Source organism: Drosophila ananassae, chromosome 3L, assembly GCF_017639315.1.
Source record: "Drosophila ananassae strain 14024-0371.13 chromosome 3L, ASM1763931v2, whole genome shotgun sequence".
NCBI lineage: Eukaryota > Metazoa > Arthropoda > Insecta > Diptera > Drosophilidae > Drosophila > Drosophila ananassae.
In genome coordinates, this window is record NC_057929.1 from 11,727,778 (window position 1) to 11,747,480 (window position 19,703).

Below are 19,703 nucleotides of genomic sequence, written 5' to 3' on the forward strand. Positions count from 1 at the left end.
CCTCTAATTGTCTGTTATGCTGCGAATTGCCTCTGCATGCATAATTTTCAATCGGGGAGTCAGCCGCCGAACGGAAATGGTTACTGGCTTTTAATTGGAGCCTGGGACTTGTAACTGTGTGGAGTGCGTGTGTGGGAAAGGTCAATTGGCAGGCACCGGAGGTGGCCGCAAGGTGGGCTGCCCGGCCGCAAGTGGGTCAGTGGAGTTCCATCAGCGAAGGGGCCAGTCAATACCCCGAAGCCACAAGATCCCAAGACAGGTTGCCAGTCTCCACTCTGTTTGTGGGCTCCAACTTAGCAGAGGGCCTCCCTCTGATGTGGACTGCAAGCTAACAGCCAGAGAGCGGCCCAGTTCCCCTCCTGTGGAATCCAACTAACAGAGGGGCTACAGTGGGCTCCCCCCACGGCCCCAGAGAGCCAAACTTGTTGACTGTTTCTATTGGAGGCCAGTCCAAATATTTGCCCAAAAATGATGCATATTACAAAAATCGAAACACTCGAAAGCTTGTATGCAAATGGGATATTTTTACGCCAACGTCAGCGCTTGACCATAAATAGTTTCGGGTCTAATATCTCAGAGGGACTGGACTCCGTTCGCCGGAAAAAGGGATTGTTTGCTTGGGTCCCGGAATTAGATTAACTGCCTGGGGGCCAGAGGATGCCAAGGATACTCCCACGCATGTTTACATTAGTAAATTTGCGGCCTGGCCAGGACTACTCCACTCCGGCATAATTAACTCAAATAGAGAATCTCTTTTTAGGTTATCCACAGAACTGGCTGTGGAGCGGTGGGGTGACAACCCTAACTGGGTAGCCCTGTGACATCTGTCAGAAGGGCAGCACTTTTCTCGCCTCTCCATTCCCCCAAGGATGTCTGTGAAACAAAGCTCCGCCGAAATAAACGCCTGCAAGGCCATCATAAAGCGCTTGTTCGCCAACTCGTACAAGCACCTGGCGTGGATCTTCTACGAGCCGCTGGACGCCCAGCTGCTGGCCCTCTACGACTACCACGAGGTGGTGAAGGAGCCCATGGACCTCTCCACCGTGCGGCACCGGGTCAATTCCGGCTGCTACCAGAGCGCCGCGGACTTCGCCAAGGACGTGCGCCTGATATTCTACAACACGTACCTGTACACCAAGCCGGGCCACCTGTGCTACGAAATGGCCAAGAAGCTGCAGATTGTCTTTGAGGAGATGTTCGCCCAGGTGGCCACCTACCCGGCCGCCCCTGGAACAGACAGCTCCTCTAGTTCCTCTGATGTTGACTCTGAAGGAGCATCTGATGCCGAGGAGAGTGAGCGGAGCAGGGAGAGCAGCTCCGAGGCCTCCCGCGCCACCTCATCTTCCTATATGGGTGCCAGCGCACCCGAGTGGGAGCAGACCGGGCTGAGTACCTTCACCACCGAGGAGGACCTAGACCTGCACGCTAAGATTCAGCAGCTGGACGGTGAGGTTCTGCTCCACGTGATCCACATGGTGCAGCGCTTGGAGGGCGCCGAGTACTGCAACAAGGAGCTGGAGTTCGACGTCTGCAAGCTGAAGGTTCACACCAAGCGGTCCATCCTGGAGTACCTGGAGAGCAGGGGCATCACCGGCAAGAGACTGGCCCGCAGTCGCCCCAAATACAACTGATGGAGTGAACACTTAATCGCATTTATTTCTGATTCTGTTTCTGTGTCTATCACTTGCCCTTGCGAGCCGCCTCTGTCCTATTGTAGCGGAGCTGGCGGTAGTCCCGGTACTGCCCGGACCAGACCTTGGCCCGCATAATCTCCTGCGGATTCGAGGCCATGTAGGAGAAAAAGGTCTGGCGCGGCGGTCCACCCGGCACGAGGTAGTTGCCCATCGCGTACCAAGCAGGGTTCAGGCTGGCCATATAGTTGGAGTTCAGGACGTCGAAGTAGGTCAGCTTGATCTTGTTGGCCTGCCATATAGAGGGGGATTAGACTATAGTAGTTCATGAGTCATACGGACTTACCAGTTTCTTGAGTCCCTTGTAGTAGTTAAAGTTCTCCTGATCCCGCTTCAGCTTGTCCATGCCCATCAGGTCGGGATCAGGAGTTTTGTCCTGCACGAGGGTTACCATCTCGAAAATCTTTTTGGCCTCGTCCAGGCTGGCATCCAGCTCCTTTTGGGTATAGACCTTGCCGAAGCGCCGCTTTATCCACTCGCGCATCTGCGGGATCTTGTGGGAGTCCGGCAGGCTGGCCAGGACGTAGCGCTGGTCCTTGCTCAGCTGGTGCAGGCCGTCCTTAAGGAGCTTGTCCATCTGTTCGGCGTTGTCGGGATCGAACTTTTCGCCGGGCTTGTAGATGAGGGCCTTGCGCGGGGTCAGGCGCTCCTGCCGCTCCATCTCGGCCCGCTTGATCATCTCCTGCTTCTTGAATATGGCCTTGGCACATCGCACCACCGCCTCCACGATCTCCGCCTTGTGGTCGACGTGACTCCGCTGGCTGTGCTCGCTGGAGCGGTCCAGGGTGCTCCGGCTGTCCGAGGTCATTTCCGGCGCGAACGGGTCGAAGAGGTCGGGCAGCCGTTGGTTTTCCGCGTCTGCCTGGTCGTTCGCTTCTTCCTCCGCCTCGTCCGCATCGTATTCGGGTGGTATCTCGTGCTCGATGTTTATCTCCGATACCAGGCAATCGTAGCCGCATTCTCCCGATCCGTCGGAGTCCGACTTATCCAACGCCTTGACGAACGACGTGCACAGAATCCGGTCCAGGTCGAAGGGCTTCGGCTGGCCGGATTGAAAGACGCGCTGATACTTGAATATGTACGGCTTGTTACTACGGGTTCCGCGGAAGAACTTCTTCTTGGTCCGCTTGCTGGAGAACCGCATCTCGCACTCACGGCCCTTCGCATCGATTTTCCCCGGAGCCAGGAAGAACGAGATGGCCGTCTTCTTGGGCGCCGGCGGCAGCGAACACTCCGACACTTGCCGCGGTGCCTGGCACCGCTCGGACTTCTTTGTGAAATCAATGTCCGCCATCCGGAATGTTCCGCTGACCAACTTGCGTGGGGGTGGCTTCCATTGCGGCTCCTTCTTCACGGGTCTCTTCTTCTTTTCCGGCTCCGGTGGTGGGGGCTCTTCCTTCTTCTTCTTCTTTTTCTTGTCCTTGTCCTTACCCTTCCCCTTCTTGGGATCCTTTTTCTGAAAAAGAACAGTCAGATTTGATTTATAATCTCAGACATGTGCTTACCTTGCCGCCGCCGCAACCGCCACCCGCGAGTCTTATGCCCCGATACGTGTCCATGGCCGCCGTGTGGACCTTCTCCACATCACCACATCCGCCACCCTCGAGTCTGCTACCCCGATATGTGTCCGTGGCCTCTGTGTGTACCTTGTCCACATCTCCGCATCCACCGCCTTCGAGCCTTCTGCCTCGATACGTGTCCGTAGCCGCCGTGTGGGCCATGTCTAGATCGTCTCCCACCAAGGCCCGCCCCACTTTCACGCCGGGCTCTGGCCAGGGCTGCGATACAAGTATCTGCTGGCACAGGATGCAGTTCAAGTTGTCGATGGTCATCACCTTGGTCTGGTCACAGCGCATGGCCCTGCGATGGCGCTCCATGATGATGTCGATGTCGTGCTCCAGCTGGTCCAGGATCCGCTTACGGCGGAGCTTGGCGTACGGCTCTCTGACGTCGATGAGCTCCAGGCAGCGGTCGCGGGCCTTAACTGCCAGCTCGTCCCGCAGGATCTGCGACTCCACCACCAGGCCTCTATGGACAAGGCACAAGTTCCCCTCGGAGCTCTTCTCCCCCTCCGTCGCCTCGTCGTGGCTCTTTTTCTCCACCTGACCCAGCTTGAAGTATCGCTCGAGGGTCTCGTCAATGGTCTGCTTGATCAGACGCTGGCCGGGATTGAGGTGGTACTCGGCGAACCAGGGCGAGTCCTCCTCCTTGCCGTAGTTGGGCGGCCCGTTGATGGGCCAGAACTTGAAGCCCACCACGAAGTCCGGGAGAGTGGTGGACAGCTTGGAGATTCTCTGCACGGGCTTTGGTTGGGACATAAAGTATGGCGACTTCTGCTTTCGCATCTGGAATTTCGGCGGCTGCGATTCAGCCGAGGAGATTGACTTCAGTTTCGGTGCTTCAGACTTGCGCTTCTCTGCTTCCAGGCGCTTCATGTCCAAGTGACTGGGCCTCGCCTCCGGCAGGATGGCGTTCAGCGCCCGCACCGTGGGCAGGAAGTCAATCTTGGCAATGGCGATCATCAGAAGCTTCTCGTTGACGCTGAACACGCCGTCCTTGTGGCAGGTCTTGTAGTACCCCTCCAAGACGAAGAACAGGAACGCCAGGACGTTGTTCCTGCTCAGCTGGACCATCCGGCTAATCTTGTCCTTGGATATCACCGGCTTAAGGCCCAGGGTGAGCAGCGCCTGGTACATGTTGTGTCCCGTTCCCTGCTCGTAGTCGTCCCGCAGGATGTTGTGCATTCTGACGCACAGCTTCTCCTGCCCCACCGACATGGCCGTGTACCAGGCCGCCAGGTTCAGCTTCTTGTTGACCTCCTCCAACTTCGCTAGGACATTCATCATTGCATTAATTAATAAACTCAGCAAATAATTTCGTACTAAAAAAATTTCGCTTAAAATGGAAAATTAAGGAAGTTAAGGAACTGTTTGTGGTTTGAACGGTTTTGTAACTGAAATGTGACTGAAAGCTACTTGACCGAGCACAAAGGCAATGTTTCAAAACTTTTGAATAAAAAGTAAAACACAAACATCGTTCGCCCCAGAAAGATGGGTGCTTCTGGGCCAATTGCAATCCGTTTTTTGTGCAGACCTTAAAGATTTCTATATCGATTCTCCATCAAAAGGGCAAGGACACCTTGGGAAGATCTTATAAGGCCCTCTTCGATGGGCATATCTTGGCCAATTTCCATTTGATCCTTGAGTGGATTGAGTGGATCGATTCTCCATCATTCTGCATCAAAATCTGAGAACAAAATATTTTTTAGATTCGGAAATTGAAGATATGCATGGGGAGCACTATGTGGCCCTTTGCAATGGCCATATCTTTGCTAATATTCATCCGATCCTTGCGCGGAATACCTTTAACGATTTCTATATCGATTCTCCGTCATTTTGCATCAAAATCTGAGAACAAAATATTTTTGAGATTTTTTGTCAACTTTTCTGGGGGATCCCCTTCGGAATTTGAAGATATGCATGGGGAGGGCTATATGGCCCCCTGCGATGGCCATATCTTTGCCAATAATCATCAGATCCTGGCGGGGAGTACCTTAATCGATTTGTATATCGATTCTTCATCATTCTGCAGTAAAATCTGAGACAAACATATTTTTTATATTTTTTGTCAACTTTTCTGGGGGATCCCCTTCGAAATTTGAAGAAATACATGGGGAGGACTATATGGCCACCTGCGATGGCCACATCTTTGCCAATAATCATCAGATCCTGACGGGGAGTACCTTAATCGATTTGTATATCGATTCTTCATCATTCTGCATCAAAATCTGAGACCAACATATTTTTTAGATTTTTTGTCAAATTTTCCGGGGGAGCCCCTTCGGAATTTGAAGAAATGCATGGGGAGGGCTATATGGCCCCCTGCGATGGCCATATCTTTGCCAATAATCATCAGATCCTGGCGGGGAGTACCTTAATCGATTTGTATATCAATTCTCCATCATTCTGCATCAAAATCTGAGAACAAAATATTTTTGAGATTTTTTGTCAACTTTTCTGGGGGATCCCCTTCGGAATTTGAAGATATGCATGGGGAGGACTATATGGTCCCCTTCGATGGCCATATCTTTGCCAATATTAATCCGATCCTTGAGCGGAATACCTTAAACGAATCGTATATCGATTCAACAGCAATCTGCATTAAAAGTGAGCAACTTGTTGTTTTAATTTTTTGTCAACTGTTTTGGGGAAAAAAGGTTCCCCTGCAAGATTTCGGGAATATCCCCCTGCGATGGGAATATTGTTGCCAATTACTACCACCTTTTGAGGTACTTATTGGGATGGGTATGTCTCTGAGAAATTAATAAATTGATTTTCTATTTTTTATAAAGAATGCCTTGAAGTTTCGTAGTTGTGTTACAAAAAAAACAAAAACATCATTCGTATGTTCCACCAAAAAAAAACAACTTTTGTCGAGTCGTCGAAATTCCTTGTTGGCCGTCGTCGAATGTAATCCGTGTGGAGTCAGCTGCGGATTCCTTTTTCGATTCCTGTTTCTGGGCAGGATGCAGGGCAAGCGAGACATTTGCGCGTGCCGGTCGACCAGCGAGCCCCCCTTCTTCCGGGCTCGGTGCTCGGTGCGGCCACCAACGGCTTTGGAGGATAGAGCGCCGACCAACTTCGTGCCATGGCCGCCCTCTCGTCCCTCGGTCGTCACCTTCTGCCAGGTTCCCTACTACAATTATCGAATGCCTCCAGCTTCCGCCCCTTCTGCTATGCCCCCGGGCGAGGACCGGCGGGGCTCGGATCGGCGGGGCTCGGACCCGAGTGGTCCGTACTCTCCCATGAAAGGCCACCAAGATCAAAATCGGGAATCCTACGGGTGCATGCGAACGCCTGGATGTTCTGTTGCGGAGTCCGGAAAGAGTCAAATGGGCCCCCGGCCACAGTACTCATGTGGCCCAAGTGTCCAGCAAGAAGACAGTTGCTCTTGTGAACCAGAAGAGGAATGTCCGGAGCCGGAAGAACCTCAGGGCTGCTGTCCCCAGCCGTGCGAGGAACCGAAACCGAAGAAATGCCGCCGGAGAAGGAAGCCTCGATGCTGCTATGTGATCACCCACGAACAGGGCGTCCAAACCGACGACGCTGAGTCCGAGACCAAAGAGTCGCAAACACTGGAGCCAGAAATCATCGAGGTCAGGGAGATCACAGTGCAGGAGACGGAGGTGACGCACCGGACCGGAGAGAAGGAGATCGAGGTCACGGAGGAGAAGCAGGTGACCCAAGTACCCAAGTTTCCAGCCAGCGGACAATTCATAACCGAGGTCCAAAAGAAAACGAAGGCCGGTAAGGTTCTTAAATCCGGAGAGGGTAATGTCACTGAGTCCGGGAATTCGAAGACCCGTGTCGAAGATGCCAAAGGTACGGCTGCCATTGTGGCTACTACGGATACCGTCCTGGACTCCTTGAACCCCACCCTAGAGCCCAATGTGGTGGAGTCCTTGAAGTTCGGGCTGCGTGCCAAAGCGAGTTCCATCCCCCCGTCCGCCGCCACCAGCCCAATTCGCAGAAGGAGCCACAGTTTTCTGAACAACCAGAAAGTAGTCCGCCCCAAGGACTATCCCGACATGAAGAGGGTAAAGGTGACCTCAGGCACGACGTCCCACCTCACCACCGGTCCTCGTAAAAACTCCGTCACTTTGCCCCAGCGCCGTCCATCCGAGACCCGACGTAGCCGCCCCTCCGCAGGCTCCCAACACATGATCCTGGTCTCCGCTGACGCGCCCCGCGCCCCCAGGTAAGACTCTATATCCATCTGGTTGCAGTATTCTGGCAGAGATCCGTACAGTCCGACTTTTTTTCAGACGCGACGAATTTTCACCTGACCGTCAGAGTACCTTGCAGGTGGTGACCACGAAAAGAAAGGAGGCGGCCATGATGCTTCCGGACTCAGAGGGGAAGCTGCAGGAGATGTCGGCAGTTCTGGAGAGCAAGGTCACCGAGTTGCACGTGAGGAAAGATGACAAGTCAAAGCGCAAGCGTCCCGATACCAAAATGAAATACGGATATCCCTCCAATGACCTGGTTACCCGGATGGAGCGGCCTCCCCGGCGGAACCACTGCTGCCTCCCGTACGGGGGCTGCCCCTACAGCTGCTCCTACAGCTCCTACTACAATCCCTGCAGCAGGTGTGACCCCATCTATGGCTTCGGAGGGCACTGCGCTCAATGCTTTGGCTATCCCTAAATTCTGTGTGTTGGTGCAATAGTGAGCAATAGTAACCAATAAATCCCATGCCACTCCCCTTTCCCGCAAAGGGGAACACCACTCCAAAGTCTGTTAAATAGTTTATTGGAAAGGCCGTATAATTTGAAAGGGCAGAGACCTCAATCGCAGATGAATATAATAATTTGCGGCCAGCCAGGCCACAGATCGTTAATGAAGCACTTTGCAAAATGGATTCCGGCCCTGAATTGAAGCTCTAGACTGCAGTTCCTTGTCCGGTTGACTGCCACCAGAAGGGGCAATAAGGATAATTGGGATTTCCACAACCGAGTGATTACAATATTCGGTTCTGTCTTTACATAGTTGGCTCTTAAGACACTCGTGTTTCGATACAACTTGCCCTTGGCAGTTTGTCGAATTATTTTAATAGATAGATGTGCATTCGAATGTATATCTTGTTTGCCAGACAGGTGAACCAGGAGCGCCTTTCGGGCCGGGGTGTTTGGCCATTTCCTAAGTCTGTCATCGGGGGAAATTGAATATTTTATCTACGGATATTAAGTGCCAGAACTGCACAGAAGTACTTCGGCCGGAGCCCGATAAAATGTTTGCCATTTAATTTTTATTTGACCCTTCGATTGGCCGGGTCACGAATAATTTATCCATTTGCGCCCAAGTAAACAAAATACAAAAAGAAAAAAAAACCAAAAATAGCAGCAACAGCAACAGCAACAGCAGTGGCAAGTGGAAATCTCTGGCCAGGCCATCGGATGTTCACTTTTGGCCACTAAAAGTTATTTTTTCTACCTCTGCCTCTGCCTCAGGGCCGTCATTTTGTTTCGTTTCATGTTTTATTCACCACTTCCGCCGGAAATAGACATACGAGAGTGTGTGTTTCTGTGTGCGTACGTGGATGTGTGTATTGGCCTAAACATTTGTCTCGTTTGGCAGCTCGATGGATGGATTGCCTAGGTTTGAGCCATTTCGGGCTGGAATCTGGCCAACAAAGTAGAAACTGTTTTCGCAAACAAATCCCACATAAATGCTCAATTTATAACAGACCGGAAGTTAAACTTAATCAAGCGTACTTTTTGGCTTATTGTTTAGTTTTCCCCCTCCAACCACCAACCTCCCACCTTATGACTGTTCTGACTGTTCCATCAACCACTACCACGCCTTCCGTATTTACTTAACATATTTTATTGTGATACGAGTCCCTGGACCGGGGATTACACGGGGATTTGTGCGCCCAAATGCTCCGGTACACTGGCTACACTTGCCCTCCGGCAGCCATTTACTCTCCGCCCCGTAACCCCGTATCCGGTTCTGGCTACTGACTATGGAGTATGGACTATGGACTACGGACTCTGGAGCTCTTCATTGTCGTGGGCTTATGCTATTCCGTTCATTTCATATTTCGTTTGATAAATGTACGGCATCAAACATGGATGGCTGGCATCTGAATTGTTAAAGAGCTCGCAGGCATCAGACTGAAACGCTTTTCCCGGAGATTTGCATTCGGATAGTTTGGAAAAACTGCTACAAGGAGCTTAGTTCGAATAATTAATTGATTGACTCCGATTCGGATTCTGATTCCGAGTTTCATCTCCTGTCCTGGCTGGAGCTAATTGTTCCAATAAATTGCCTAATTAATTGCACAAATAACACTGGCAGGCTCTTCGATTTGTCAACCAGAGGCTGCTAAATCATCCCATTGTCTGCCCCAATCGCAGATGCTTTGGGGGCAACTGTACCCGATGTCTCGACCTGTCCCCCAACGGCACCCCAGACTAATATTACTCGTGTTGTCTGACTCACAGACTCTCATTCAATTATCCCGAAAACATTTGCATATTTTGCAGTCGGCACTTCCAAACCAAGCCAAAACCGAAATCAATTGTCATGTAATTAAGCCGGAGAGGAGCAGGATGCCGGGGGCCAGTGGGCGTGGGAGTGGCCAGGAGGCGGGGCTGCCATGTCTCCACATCTGCCATTGTTTGCCTTCCTTGGAGGAGGCCAGGGCCGAGATAAACGAACGCTCAGGCAAACAAATGCGGGCGGAGAAAGGCTGGAGGTGGGAGGTGAAAGGTGAAAGCCGGCGCACTCTGCCTTTCCTAATGCATTCGATAATTGCACGCTGTTCGAGCCATCCATGTCTATCCGGCTCCTGCGGGAGCCTATCGAATAATGCAGGCTGCTGCCCCGCTGAGTCCGCCCTCTCCCAAGTCGGCCCAATTAAGACCTTATTGTGTTCCTGCCTCAGTAAGTGCAAATACATAGGAGTTTATTGATGGGGCTTACATTTTAGGAGGAAACTACTCCAGGTGTGGAGGTGGTTCCAGGTTGCTACCTGGAAAATAGCGATCCATCCCCAGTCCATCACTCTGAGCATTTCCTGCCAAGCTCGAACATATATTCCCAGAACTGTGTCTGGCTTACTTTTAGTCAAAATTCTATCGAAATTGAACTATGGAATGATGCCCATGCACTGGCTGAACAGCGGATGGGCTCGGACAGTGCGATGCGTGGTCCGACTTCCTCGTGGCTCGCTGATGGCCCCCATCCGGGTGAATCGCACCCTAAGCTTCATCAACCAGCGCCCCAACCATTCACAGCCACAGCCGGCGCCGGCGCCGAAGAACGCCTCGGACAACTTCCTGGATATCCAGGTGGACCTCGTCGTCGCGAAGGAGGATCCCTCGGAGGTGTCCCTGCCCTCGCTCATCTTCTTCCACAGTCCGATGAGTAGGCTACTCACCAAGCTGTCGCTGCTGCGGCTGAAGCTCTTCTGGGACTGGAGCTTCTCCGAGCGCGACTTCATGGAAAACTCGAAGCAGGCGGCGGCGGTGCTCACCGATTTTGTGCGCCGCCGTCGCACTCAGAACGTGGAGCGCTGCACCACGCCGATGGGGTTCAAGCAGATCAAGCACGATCTGCTGGATGGACCCTTCGACTGGCGGCTCAAGATGATGCGGTTCGAGAAGAACCACTTCCGACGGGCTATTCCTCTCAAGGTGCAACTCTTGCCCCACTACAAGCACCGGTTCGCCTTTATCGACGTGGTCTATGTGGCTCTGCGGCGCTCCAACGACTTCCGAAGCTACACGGACATGAAGGAGATGACCGAACTGATGCGTAGGCACGTGGACCCCACCCAGCTGACCGTCACCCATCCGCTGATCTTCACCGAGGTGTTCCTGCGGTTCCGGCGCGACTACTCCGTCACCCCGACGCGCATGGGAAACGTCCGGAACAACAACCGGTGCATGGGCCAGTGGCTAGTGTCCACCTTCAAAATTGTGCGCTTCGACCTCCTCAACCACCACCCCCTTTTCGACGTACCTGTCGTGGAGCAGAGGGCGCCGACGCGTCCCCAGCCGCTTGTCCGGCCCCCGATCCGGAGCAGCACGTGAAGCCCTCAAGATGAGTTCCCTCATTCGCTTAAGCCATACGAGGTGTTGTCCCCCCAAGAGATCGAGACTGAGGTCGCGATCGAGTTCGGTGCGTTGGTATTGTATTCATTCTGCCCAAAACGCATTCTGAACCAAAATTGCCGCCAAATTGGATTTTCATCAAATTTTTAGTCGATTTTAATACATGCCGGGAGTGGAGAGTCCCGATAAGAGAGCATTCGCCCCGTTTGCTAATAAATTTGTAATTAACGATCTGTGCCTCTTGGCCGAAATGGTTCTGGGCAGGTACTCCATCCAGGCCACCATCCCGGCCCTCGGGAGCCGCTTATCGGAACACGTGCTCCTGCAAGCCTGTCAATAAGTTGAATTTAGTATGCGCGTGAGAGTCCGAGCCACAGATTGCGGACTCCAGATGTGGGCGGTGGCACGGTGCAGCATCTGGGCTGGGAGGCGAAGGGCGTGGCATGCTTTGTGGCAATCTTGGAGTTGGCTCTTTGTGCGATATGGCCCGACACTTTGCGGGTGCGGCTTCTGTTGCTGCCACTTGCCACTTCGCCACTTGCCACTTTGCCACTTTTCACTTGCCGCTGCACTCAAATTTAAAGCGTGCAATTTTATGCTTTTAATTTTCCGCTCAATAAAATCCTGTGGCTTTGGCTCGCACAAATTACACTGTTGGGAGCCATCGTTGGAAGCTCCTCCTCCGGCTCCTCCGGCATCCGTAGCGTCCCCTCTTCATCATTACGCTGCAATAATGAATTTCTGCAACATTTGCTGCGAGGTTATTGTCCCTTAATCAAAAGCGCTGGAACGCATCCTTGCGACAGTCCCTAGCGGGGCATTCTCGTAAATCCTTGTTTAGCGATTCCCTAATATCCTTAAAATTAAGATTAAGGCAAGACGATGCGGGAACCATTTTGGTAATCTCTCCTATTTATTAAAACCATATAGGTCTGCCCGGCGTTATTCGAACTATTTCCCCAACTTCCGTGCAACAGCAACTATTACTGGGGGCGTGTTGGCTCGAGGACTTGAAATTATTTTTGAAATTGCCCTGTCACGTAAGCGGGGAAAGGACAACAAGGAAACAAAGGCAGTCGAAACCCGTAGTTAAAAAGTTTCACGACGCAAACAAAACTTCACACGACTCCTCCAACTGCCAACACGAATCGATAATACCCTCTCCATGGAAGGGGCACCTTGGTCCCTCAGTAAGTGGGTATAGCCCGGAGCGGCTAAAGGGCATTCCGGCTACTGCTGGAAGGGATTACGGGGCACATACTTCAGCTCCAATTGGAGAAGAGCTTCTCAACCGAGCACTCGCTCCGAGCCGGCGCAATGACAGTTTTGTTTTCAACTCGGGACACTGACCGTAATGGGCAACAAAACAAATGACGGTGCCATTGACAGGACATTTAAAAGGCAGGGAGCCGGGAGGGTGTCGGCGAGAGTCCCAGCAGCTCCGGCAGCAAGTGGCCAGAAAGACATACGAACTATGTATAGCCGGCGATGACAATGACTTTTTAAATTGTTTCATGAAAGTGTCAGTTTTGGTCAGAAAGTTTACAAGCGGAGCGCAGCTGCCGGAAAATAAATGAAAAAAGACGCCACAAACAGTACGAGTGGCGGGGAGGGGGAGGTGCTAGGATGGCAGAGGAAAGGATATTGCGATCCACTTGGTTAACATCATCATTAAACGGAATCGCTACGTGATAATGAGCATGAACAGGCGGAATCTTACGTCTCTATCATTGCCGCCCACCACCACCCACCTGCACCCACCCGCACCCACCTACACCCACACGTGTGTTCGAGCGCATGTTGCACAAAAGCCAAGCAACTCGAATTGCAGGTGTGGCAACCGCAACGCCGACAACCATCTGCAGCACCTGCGATGAACATTCAGCAGTGCTGTCATTTCTGGCCTCAAAGTGTTTCTTTCTCTCTTTGAAAATTAAGTAAAGTAATTAAAATCTTAAAGGATTTTTAATTTAAGATTGTTTTCTTAAGTTTTCGAAAGGCTTGCACTAATTTTGGCTCCAAAATATCCAAACTCCCACCTGGAAAGTCCAACATCCTCATCAGTATGCCGTGTCAGTTAATGGGAGCGAAAGGACGAAGGTGCATTTGGGGCAGCAACACCCCCACTCATATGTGTCTGCCACTCTAAAGGGCAACTCCACCTTGCAACACCGACATGGCGACACCGTGGCAGACACAATTAAATAGACATTCCCTGTCCTTGATGGCGCCATTTGGCAGGGGGCGGCTCAGGTGTGAGTGGCCGTCGATGATGACATTCCAGATTGTGTGCCCAGGGAGCTGGAACGGAGTCACCTCCGAGCATGACTTTCCAGAGCAGTCAGCTCCCCAAATTGTTGCTTGTCCCTGGAAGTGTGCCGCCATTTCTCATGGTTTCTTGGGGAAATTTTATTAGGAAAGCGAACTCGCATGCCGGCGAACATGCAACGCGACTCGACTCTCATTCAAATTCAAATTCAAATTGATAAAGCACATTTCCAAATGCCAGAAGTAAACAATTTGGCATGCAAATTGGGGGAACATGCACTCCGCGGCTGACTGGGTAGCGAGGGCAGCTCCAGGATAATCAGTTTATATCGGATCAAGGCGCCTAAGACACGCTGGGGGCCCGGAGCATTAATCCTCTTTGGGGGAACTTGCCACTCGGAATCGGAAGATGGAAGGCCTGGCAATAAAATAAATAAAATGGATTCATTGCCTAAAACAAAAGTTATCAGCCGCAAACTTTATAATTACCCTTCGCCGACAACTGCTCCTTATCCTTGTGTGCAGTGAAACGGTACTTGCATTTTCCAAGGACCCATTCAAAAGGGGATTCCCCATCCGCCGCTGCCGTCGCTGCCGCCATTTTCACATTAATGCGTATGCATAAAACTTTGCAGCACATGGCTGGGTATGGGGATAAGTATGGGGAATATTTAAAAGAAAAGTTTCGGCTTGGAAAAACACTTGAACAGCTGACGACGATGAGGACATTCAATTTTCAGGCAGCAGGGAGGCAAATTGGAAAAGGGGGACTGCTTGCCAGGAGTGGAGGGGATTGCCGCGCAACTCTGCGAGCAAATAATTTCAAATTTCCCGCTAAAAACATTAGAAACAATTTTGAGCATTTTTAATCCTACATACGTACGTATTTATTTAAAACTGCAACTGGTTGGGAACATTTTTAATGAGCACTTCAATGGCTGCTATGGAAATTATTTTATTTTACTTCCCAGGACGCGGTCGCTGATGAAAAATTACTTTCTTTTTAATTAGGAATTGCATCAAAAAGCAAAGGGGGGAGAGAGAGTGGAGGAGCAAGCGGGCAAGAGCGTGCAAAAAGACGAAAAATTAAATTAAAAACACTTTTGTGCATTTAAGCAAATGAAGAAATTGTGAGGAGCCTTCCGCCCCCACACACACACACATACATAGGTACATGCAACGCCAAAATACACCGCAGTGGGTGGAATATACCTCCCCTCCACCCAATCCCCACGTGTGTGTGCGTTGTTTCTCCTTGTACGTGCCGAGCGGAGTTTTATTTTTTAATTAAGCTGTTTACATTTAGTCGTAATGTCCTTGCAGCGTCCCTTTATGGGAAGCGCGGTTTTTCTCGCCTTACCTGGCTCACCTTTCCTCGACAGAGATGCTCAACCTAGAAGCCAAAAAAGGATAATGATTTAAATGGATGTTTAAGCTTTTTACTCACAAAAAACCCAATTTTTTTGAATAATTTTTTTTTTGAAATAGTGGTTCCTCTTAGGATATTCTGGCTGATTAAAGGGAAAATCATCATCCCTGACAGCCACCCACATTAAGCCCCTGCTCTCCACCTGGCACATCCACTTTTTCCCTCTTTGCACCCACAATTGCAGTGGCCGCACCTTTGTGGGTCAAGTGAGCAGCCAAGTTCTTGCAGCTGTCGGCAGCACAATTAAAAATGTGCAAACTTGCATTATTAAAATAAAGAATTTCATTTCGCCTGACACTTTCCTAAGCGGTCTCCCCGGAGAAAGGGCGAGCGAGAAGAAAGGGCAAGAGGCGGAAACCTCAAACTTCCATGAGCTTCAACCAGTGCTGGAAAATCGCATCAGACAGCCATCCGGCCAGTGTGCACACCCTGGATAAATTGCGAAGCATTTTTAATTTTGTCTGCCCTTGCAGACAATTTAACACAATTTGATTAATGTTGCGAGTGGTTCGCAACAAGCACGATGTTGAAAATGTAACATATTTGGAGCTAAATGTTGGACAGCCTTTGCCAAATAAACAACAACAAATATTAATTAAATTGATCGACCAAAGTCAATTAATTGCAACGTTTTTGGTTAATTAAAGTCATTGAAATATTTACATGAGTTCACCCATGAGCCTATGTATGTGTGTGGGTGGATCGGCCAATAGGCCTGACACACAATTCAATTAATTAAAATGTTTTTCCTCTGCAGGCACTTCATGTGTTTCCCTTTTTTGTCGACATTTCTCCACGATAATTGGCCTCAGGTGCGACAGTTGGTAATTAAGCGAAAAGCAAAAAGCTGCCGTGTACAAAAACTCATTCATTTATGTAATAGAAAATATCGATAGCCCACGGCTTTCAACACTGCAACCGGAAGTCACCTCTGTAGTCGATCGAACCGGGTAAGGATAAGATCGTGGTTGTATGTGAAATATAAAATAATAAAGCCAATTTTTCATCCTTTCGTATTATTAGATGATCCTTATGCAAATTTTTACATTGGACCAATTTCTCAAATTCCAATATTGACAGAAATTGGCGGATAAGATTCTTCATGTTCCCTAAAAAAATTGGCGGTTTCCAACACTGCAACCGAAAGCACACCGTTTTGTTTCTCCATTTTGGCGTTCCAGTTTTGGAAAGAATTTAAGCACATTTTAATCCGAGAGGTATGTAAAATTCAAATAAATACGGAACTTTCTTCCAATTTCTTAAATTGGAGAAAGGTTGGGAACTCGACTTGTGTTTGTTTCCAATGCATCCTTTTGGCGGCTCTGAAACTGAAGCCTTTTAAGCATGTGATCCTACAGAGCTGTGTCTCTGGGAGCTCGTTTTTCCGCCAATCATCATTGATGGTCAAAAGCGAGCAAATTCCCGGCCACAGCTCGCAAATTGGTTGGCGAAAATGTGCCAAAAAGCCTTGGCCAAAACGCCAAAGCCAAAGCACACAAAGCGGCAGCAGGGCAGCCACATTAGCTGCTCCTCACCGGCCATTACCACTTTTCGCTGTTCTGGCCAGCTTTTCGCGGAAATGGACGCGTGCCTGTTAGTTGGTCAACAGCAATCAAAGTGCATTTTGCATTGTTTGATGTTGGATAGGAGCTGGGGTGTTCTTAAAGCACGCCAGTTTCGGAGCAGAGTGGCCAGGGACTAAGTAGCCTGGCTTTAAATAGGCCTGGGCACACTAGACCTCGAGAACTAAACTTATTTTTTAACTTCCAGATCATGTTTGAAAGTTGGTTCGAAAGTGGACTGGAGCCCGAGGAAATCCAGGGAGCTGTGAAGCAAGATGGCGTGCTGATGATTATTTTGAAGTTCAAGGGCCAGGAAGAGCCAGTATTGATTCCGGCAACGGAGGTCAACCAGCGGATACCGCAGATGGTAATCAAGTTTTACGAGGAGCGCCTGTACATGCCCAAGAGTGAGGACGAAGATATGAAGGACTGGAGGAGGATTCCGCGCGGCTTGGATAATTAAATTCAATTCTATGCCACTCGAAACGATGTGTTAGGTCTCTCTTATCTACGGGTCGGGTGGAGCTTTCTTTTCGCGCTTTGGCGCGCAAATCGATCATGAAAATTTACGAGAGTTGTGGCCATAAAAGCCAAGCAGGGAAAACTAATTAAGCAGATATCAAATTCGGATTAATGGCTTTCAAAATGCCATAAAATCCCGGGGCGCAACAATTAGGATGTGGCTGTGGATCGCCGGATATGTGCGATGAAAGATGTAAGATGCTCGATGCTGGCAGCTGGATGCGGAGTTGCCAATCGGCCTGGAATGCTGGCAAATATGTTGTGTCAACCATAAAAGCGACTGCCTCGGCATTCTGGCCATGAAAACCGATGCAAAGTCGTTAAAACCTGCAAAAGTTGTTCCTTCTCTGAGTCTCTTCGAGACGATTTGAGCGAGGGATGATGGAAAAGTTTCGGACTGGCGAGTTTGTTTTATGGCCGCACTTGGGGAATTACTTTCCATTTAAAAAATTTTAATCTGCATTGGATTTTGTGCCCTGGCAGCAAGGAAGAAACATCTAAGGCCCGTCTAATGGCTCAGTCCTGGGGAGAAAAGTTTTTAATTTAATGCATCGTAAAAATTGTGTACTTTGTACACTTACTTGTTACATACCTGCGGCTGTGGGCCGAAAAAATAGTTTGTTCACTGCCTTTGACTTTGATTTCGGGCCATCTTGACCTTACAAACTTTGAACTTCGGCTTTGTTTTGTGGGGCAAGAATAATACTCATATTCCTGAGGGGTTTGAGAGTCTGGAGCAGCCTGTGGACTCGACAAGCTAATCCGTTTTGTGGCCTTTTTCAATTAAAATAAATTAAATGCGTGGCCCGGCGCCAGGTCTCAAATGTCAAAACATTTTTCCGTTTTTCGGGCAACACCGGACGGAACGGACTTCCCCCTTCAATTAGGAGCCACGTCAGATTTGGGCCAGGGCTGTGACAGGTCCGCGGCACAGGACAGATGATGAACTACAAATTGGACGATGCCGGGCGGCGGCCGCCTCTCCTCGCGGATGACGGCCACCCGGTTATGGGAAAGTTTCGTGCCGATTCCCCGGAACCGCGAACTTTTGTTAGGCGCCTTAAGCTGGCTTAAAAGTTATAGAAGCTGGTAACAAAGTTGCGAGCCGAGTTGGAAAAGACAATAAGCAGTAAAACAACGGATTTGAAGGATTTTAAAACAATAATGCTAAGCGGAAAAAGTAAATAAAACGGAAGTGAAATAAAATATGCGTCGGCTAGTAGGGCTCTTATTTCTTGTTTTATTTAGGAATTTGGGAGGACAAAGCCAGAGCTTAAAAGGTAACTTCTCAAAAGACTCTTAGGCTTGTTAACAAGGCGCTAAAAACTGACAAGGGCTGCCTCTTATTGTTCCCCGCTCCTAGATTAATTAGAGGCACTACCACCGATATGAAAAATAGTCCCAAGTAGCAGCATATCATATTTAATCTCGGCAAGTTTGCCCAAATCTCGCACTTGCCCCTGACTTGGCGTCATTTTAGTCATTAAAACAGGTTCAGGCTAAGTAATTGCCAGGCACTTCAGGCAAAAAGTAAAATAGGAGCCAGAAGGGAGAGATTCTTCCAGGCTGCTGCCTTAGTTAGTTGCCCTCTAATAAACTTCAGCGGAAATTTTTAACAAGTTGTTGCCAGTGCGCAGATCTGGGCTGTAATTAACGCAGGGCAGATGCCTTTCGGGCAGAGGAGGAGGAGGAGGTGGATCAGGAGGAGCTGGAGTTGCCTCGTCTGGGTTAGACGAGATTTTGCATATCAGATTGCTGGCCCTGCCTTGTGATTTAATAATCAGCGCTGGCAGTCAAAACTATCCAGAAAACACTACCCAGTGGCTGTCTACCGAAGAATAAAGTGTATAGACTAAGGTATACCCTTTCGGAAATAGTTTAAAGATAATATATGACTTGTCATGATAAATTTCTTTTTATATTTTTAGGATTACTTGTTGTCTAATCCAGTTCTTATACCCTATAGGACAGATGAGTGTGTGGTAGATACCCCTAGAAAGCGCATCACTTTTTTGAAATGGCCAAGTCGGCTGCTCCACCCATTAACCCTTCTCCAAACCCACTTCATCCGGCCCTCGCCCGCCCAGCCCCCTCAGGAGGGAAAAAGCCAACTGCAATCGGAGGCGCGAGCAAAAATGAAATGTGCCAATGTGGCAGGAGCGCCAGGACATTGACGTTGAACCAAGTCCTCGGCAATTTGCATAAATTTAGATCAGTGACACATGGCGGCCGCTAATGGAGAGTGGGTGAAGCTGAAATGGAAACGTGGAGCTCGGAGCGCGGAGGGGCCAGAGAATGGGTCCAGAAATTGTATCTGGAGACTCAAACCGTTTTGCAAACATTTCCAATTGGCGTTTAATTAGCGGCTTATCCAGCACTCCCCATAATCCCCTCCTCTCCAGTTTTTCGACTGATTTTCGCATCTCCGCAGGTGGCGATGATGTCCAATTAAAATGTCGTGTATCTCTGCGGTGGCGCCACTGCCACTGGCACTGGCACTGGTATCCGCCCACTGAATTCCTCTTGGCCGACCACCGGAACTCGGCTACAATGTCACCTCTGCCCTGGAATGCCTGGCCTGGTGATGGCTGATTAACCACCGGAGCGATACA

At 49.9% G+C, this 19,703-nt stretch overlaps 4 protein-coding genes and 1 long non-coding RNA gene across 5 annotated transcripts; 4 read left to right on the forward strand and 1 right to left on the reverse strand.

Annotated features, from left to right (window-relative positions):
- The first annotated feature begins 634 nt into the window (after positions 1–634).
- On the forward strand, positions 635–1,640 carry LOC6496140 (bromodomain-containing protein 2). Its single transcript, XM_001960289.4, has one exon. It carries the CDS (start codon positions 870–872, stop codon positions 1,629–1,631), a length of 762 nt encoding a protein of 253 aa, XP_001960325.1. The 5' UTR covers positions 635–869; the 3' UTR covers positions 1,632–1,640.
- LOC6494430 lies at positions 1,637–4,661 on the reverse strand. Its single transcript, XM_001960290.4, has 3 exons — positions 3,197–4,661; positions 1,978–3,147; positions 1,637–1,923 (listed from the first exon to the last, which is right to left on the reverse strand). The coding sequence occupies exons 1-3, from the start codon at positions 4,535–4,537 to the stop codon at positions 1,681–1,683; spliced, it is 2,754 nt and encodes a 917-aa protein (XP_001960326.2). The 5' UTR covers positions 4,538–4,661; the 3' UTR covers positions 1,637–1,680.
- Positions 4,662–6,064: 1,403 nt separating this feature from the next.
- Positions 6,065–7,978, forward strand: LOC6496141. The gene is made up of 2 exons (XM_001960291.4): positions 6,065–7,448; positions 7,516–7,978. The coding sequence occupies exons 1-2, from the start codon at positions 6,217–6,219 to the stop codon at positions 7,895–7,897; spliced, it is 1,614 nt and encodes a 537-aa protein (XP_001960327.1). The 5' UTR covers positions 6,065–6,216; the 3' UTR covers positions 7,898–7,978.
- A 2,267-nt stretch (positions 7,979–10,245) lies between these two features.
- On the forward strand, positions 10,246–11,541 carry LOC6496142. Its single transcript, XM_001960292.4, has one exon. It carries the CDS (start codon positions 10,351–10,353, stop codon positions 11,287–11,289), a length of 939 nt encoding a protein of 312 aa, XP_001960328.2. The 5' UTR covers positions 10,246–10,350; the 3' UTR covers positions 11,290–11,541.
- A 3,928-nt stretch (positions 11,542–15,469) lies between these two features.
- On the forward strand, positions 15,470–17,055 carry LOC6496143. Its single transcript, XR_004309997.2, has 3 exons — positions 15,470–15,957; positions 16,031–16,224; positions 16,778–17,055. It is a non-coding gene; the product is annotated as an uncharacterized LOC6496143 (long non-coding RNA).
- Positions 17,056–19,703: the final 2,648 nt, after the last annotated feature.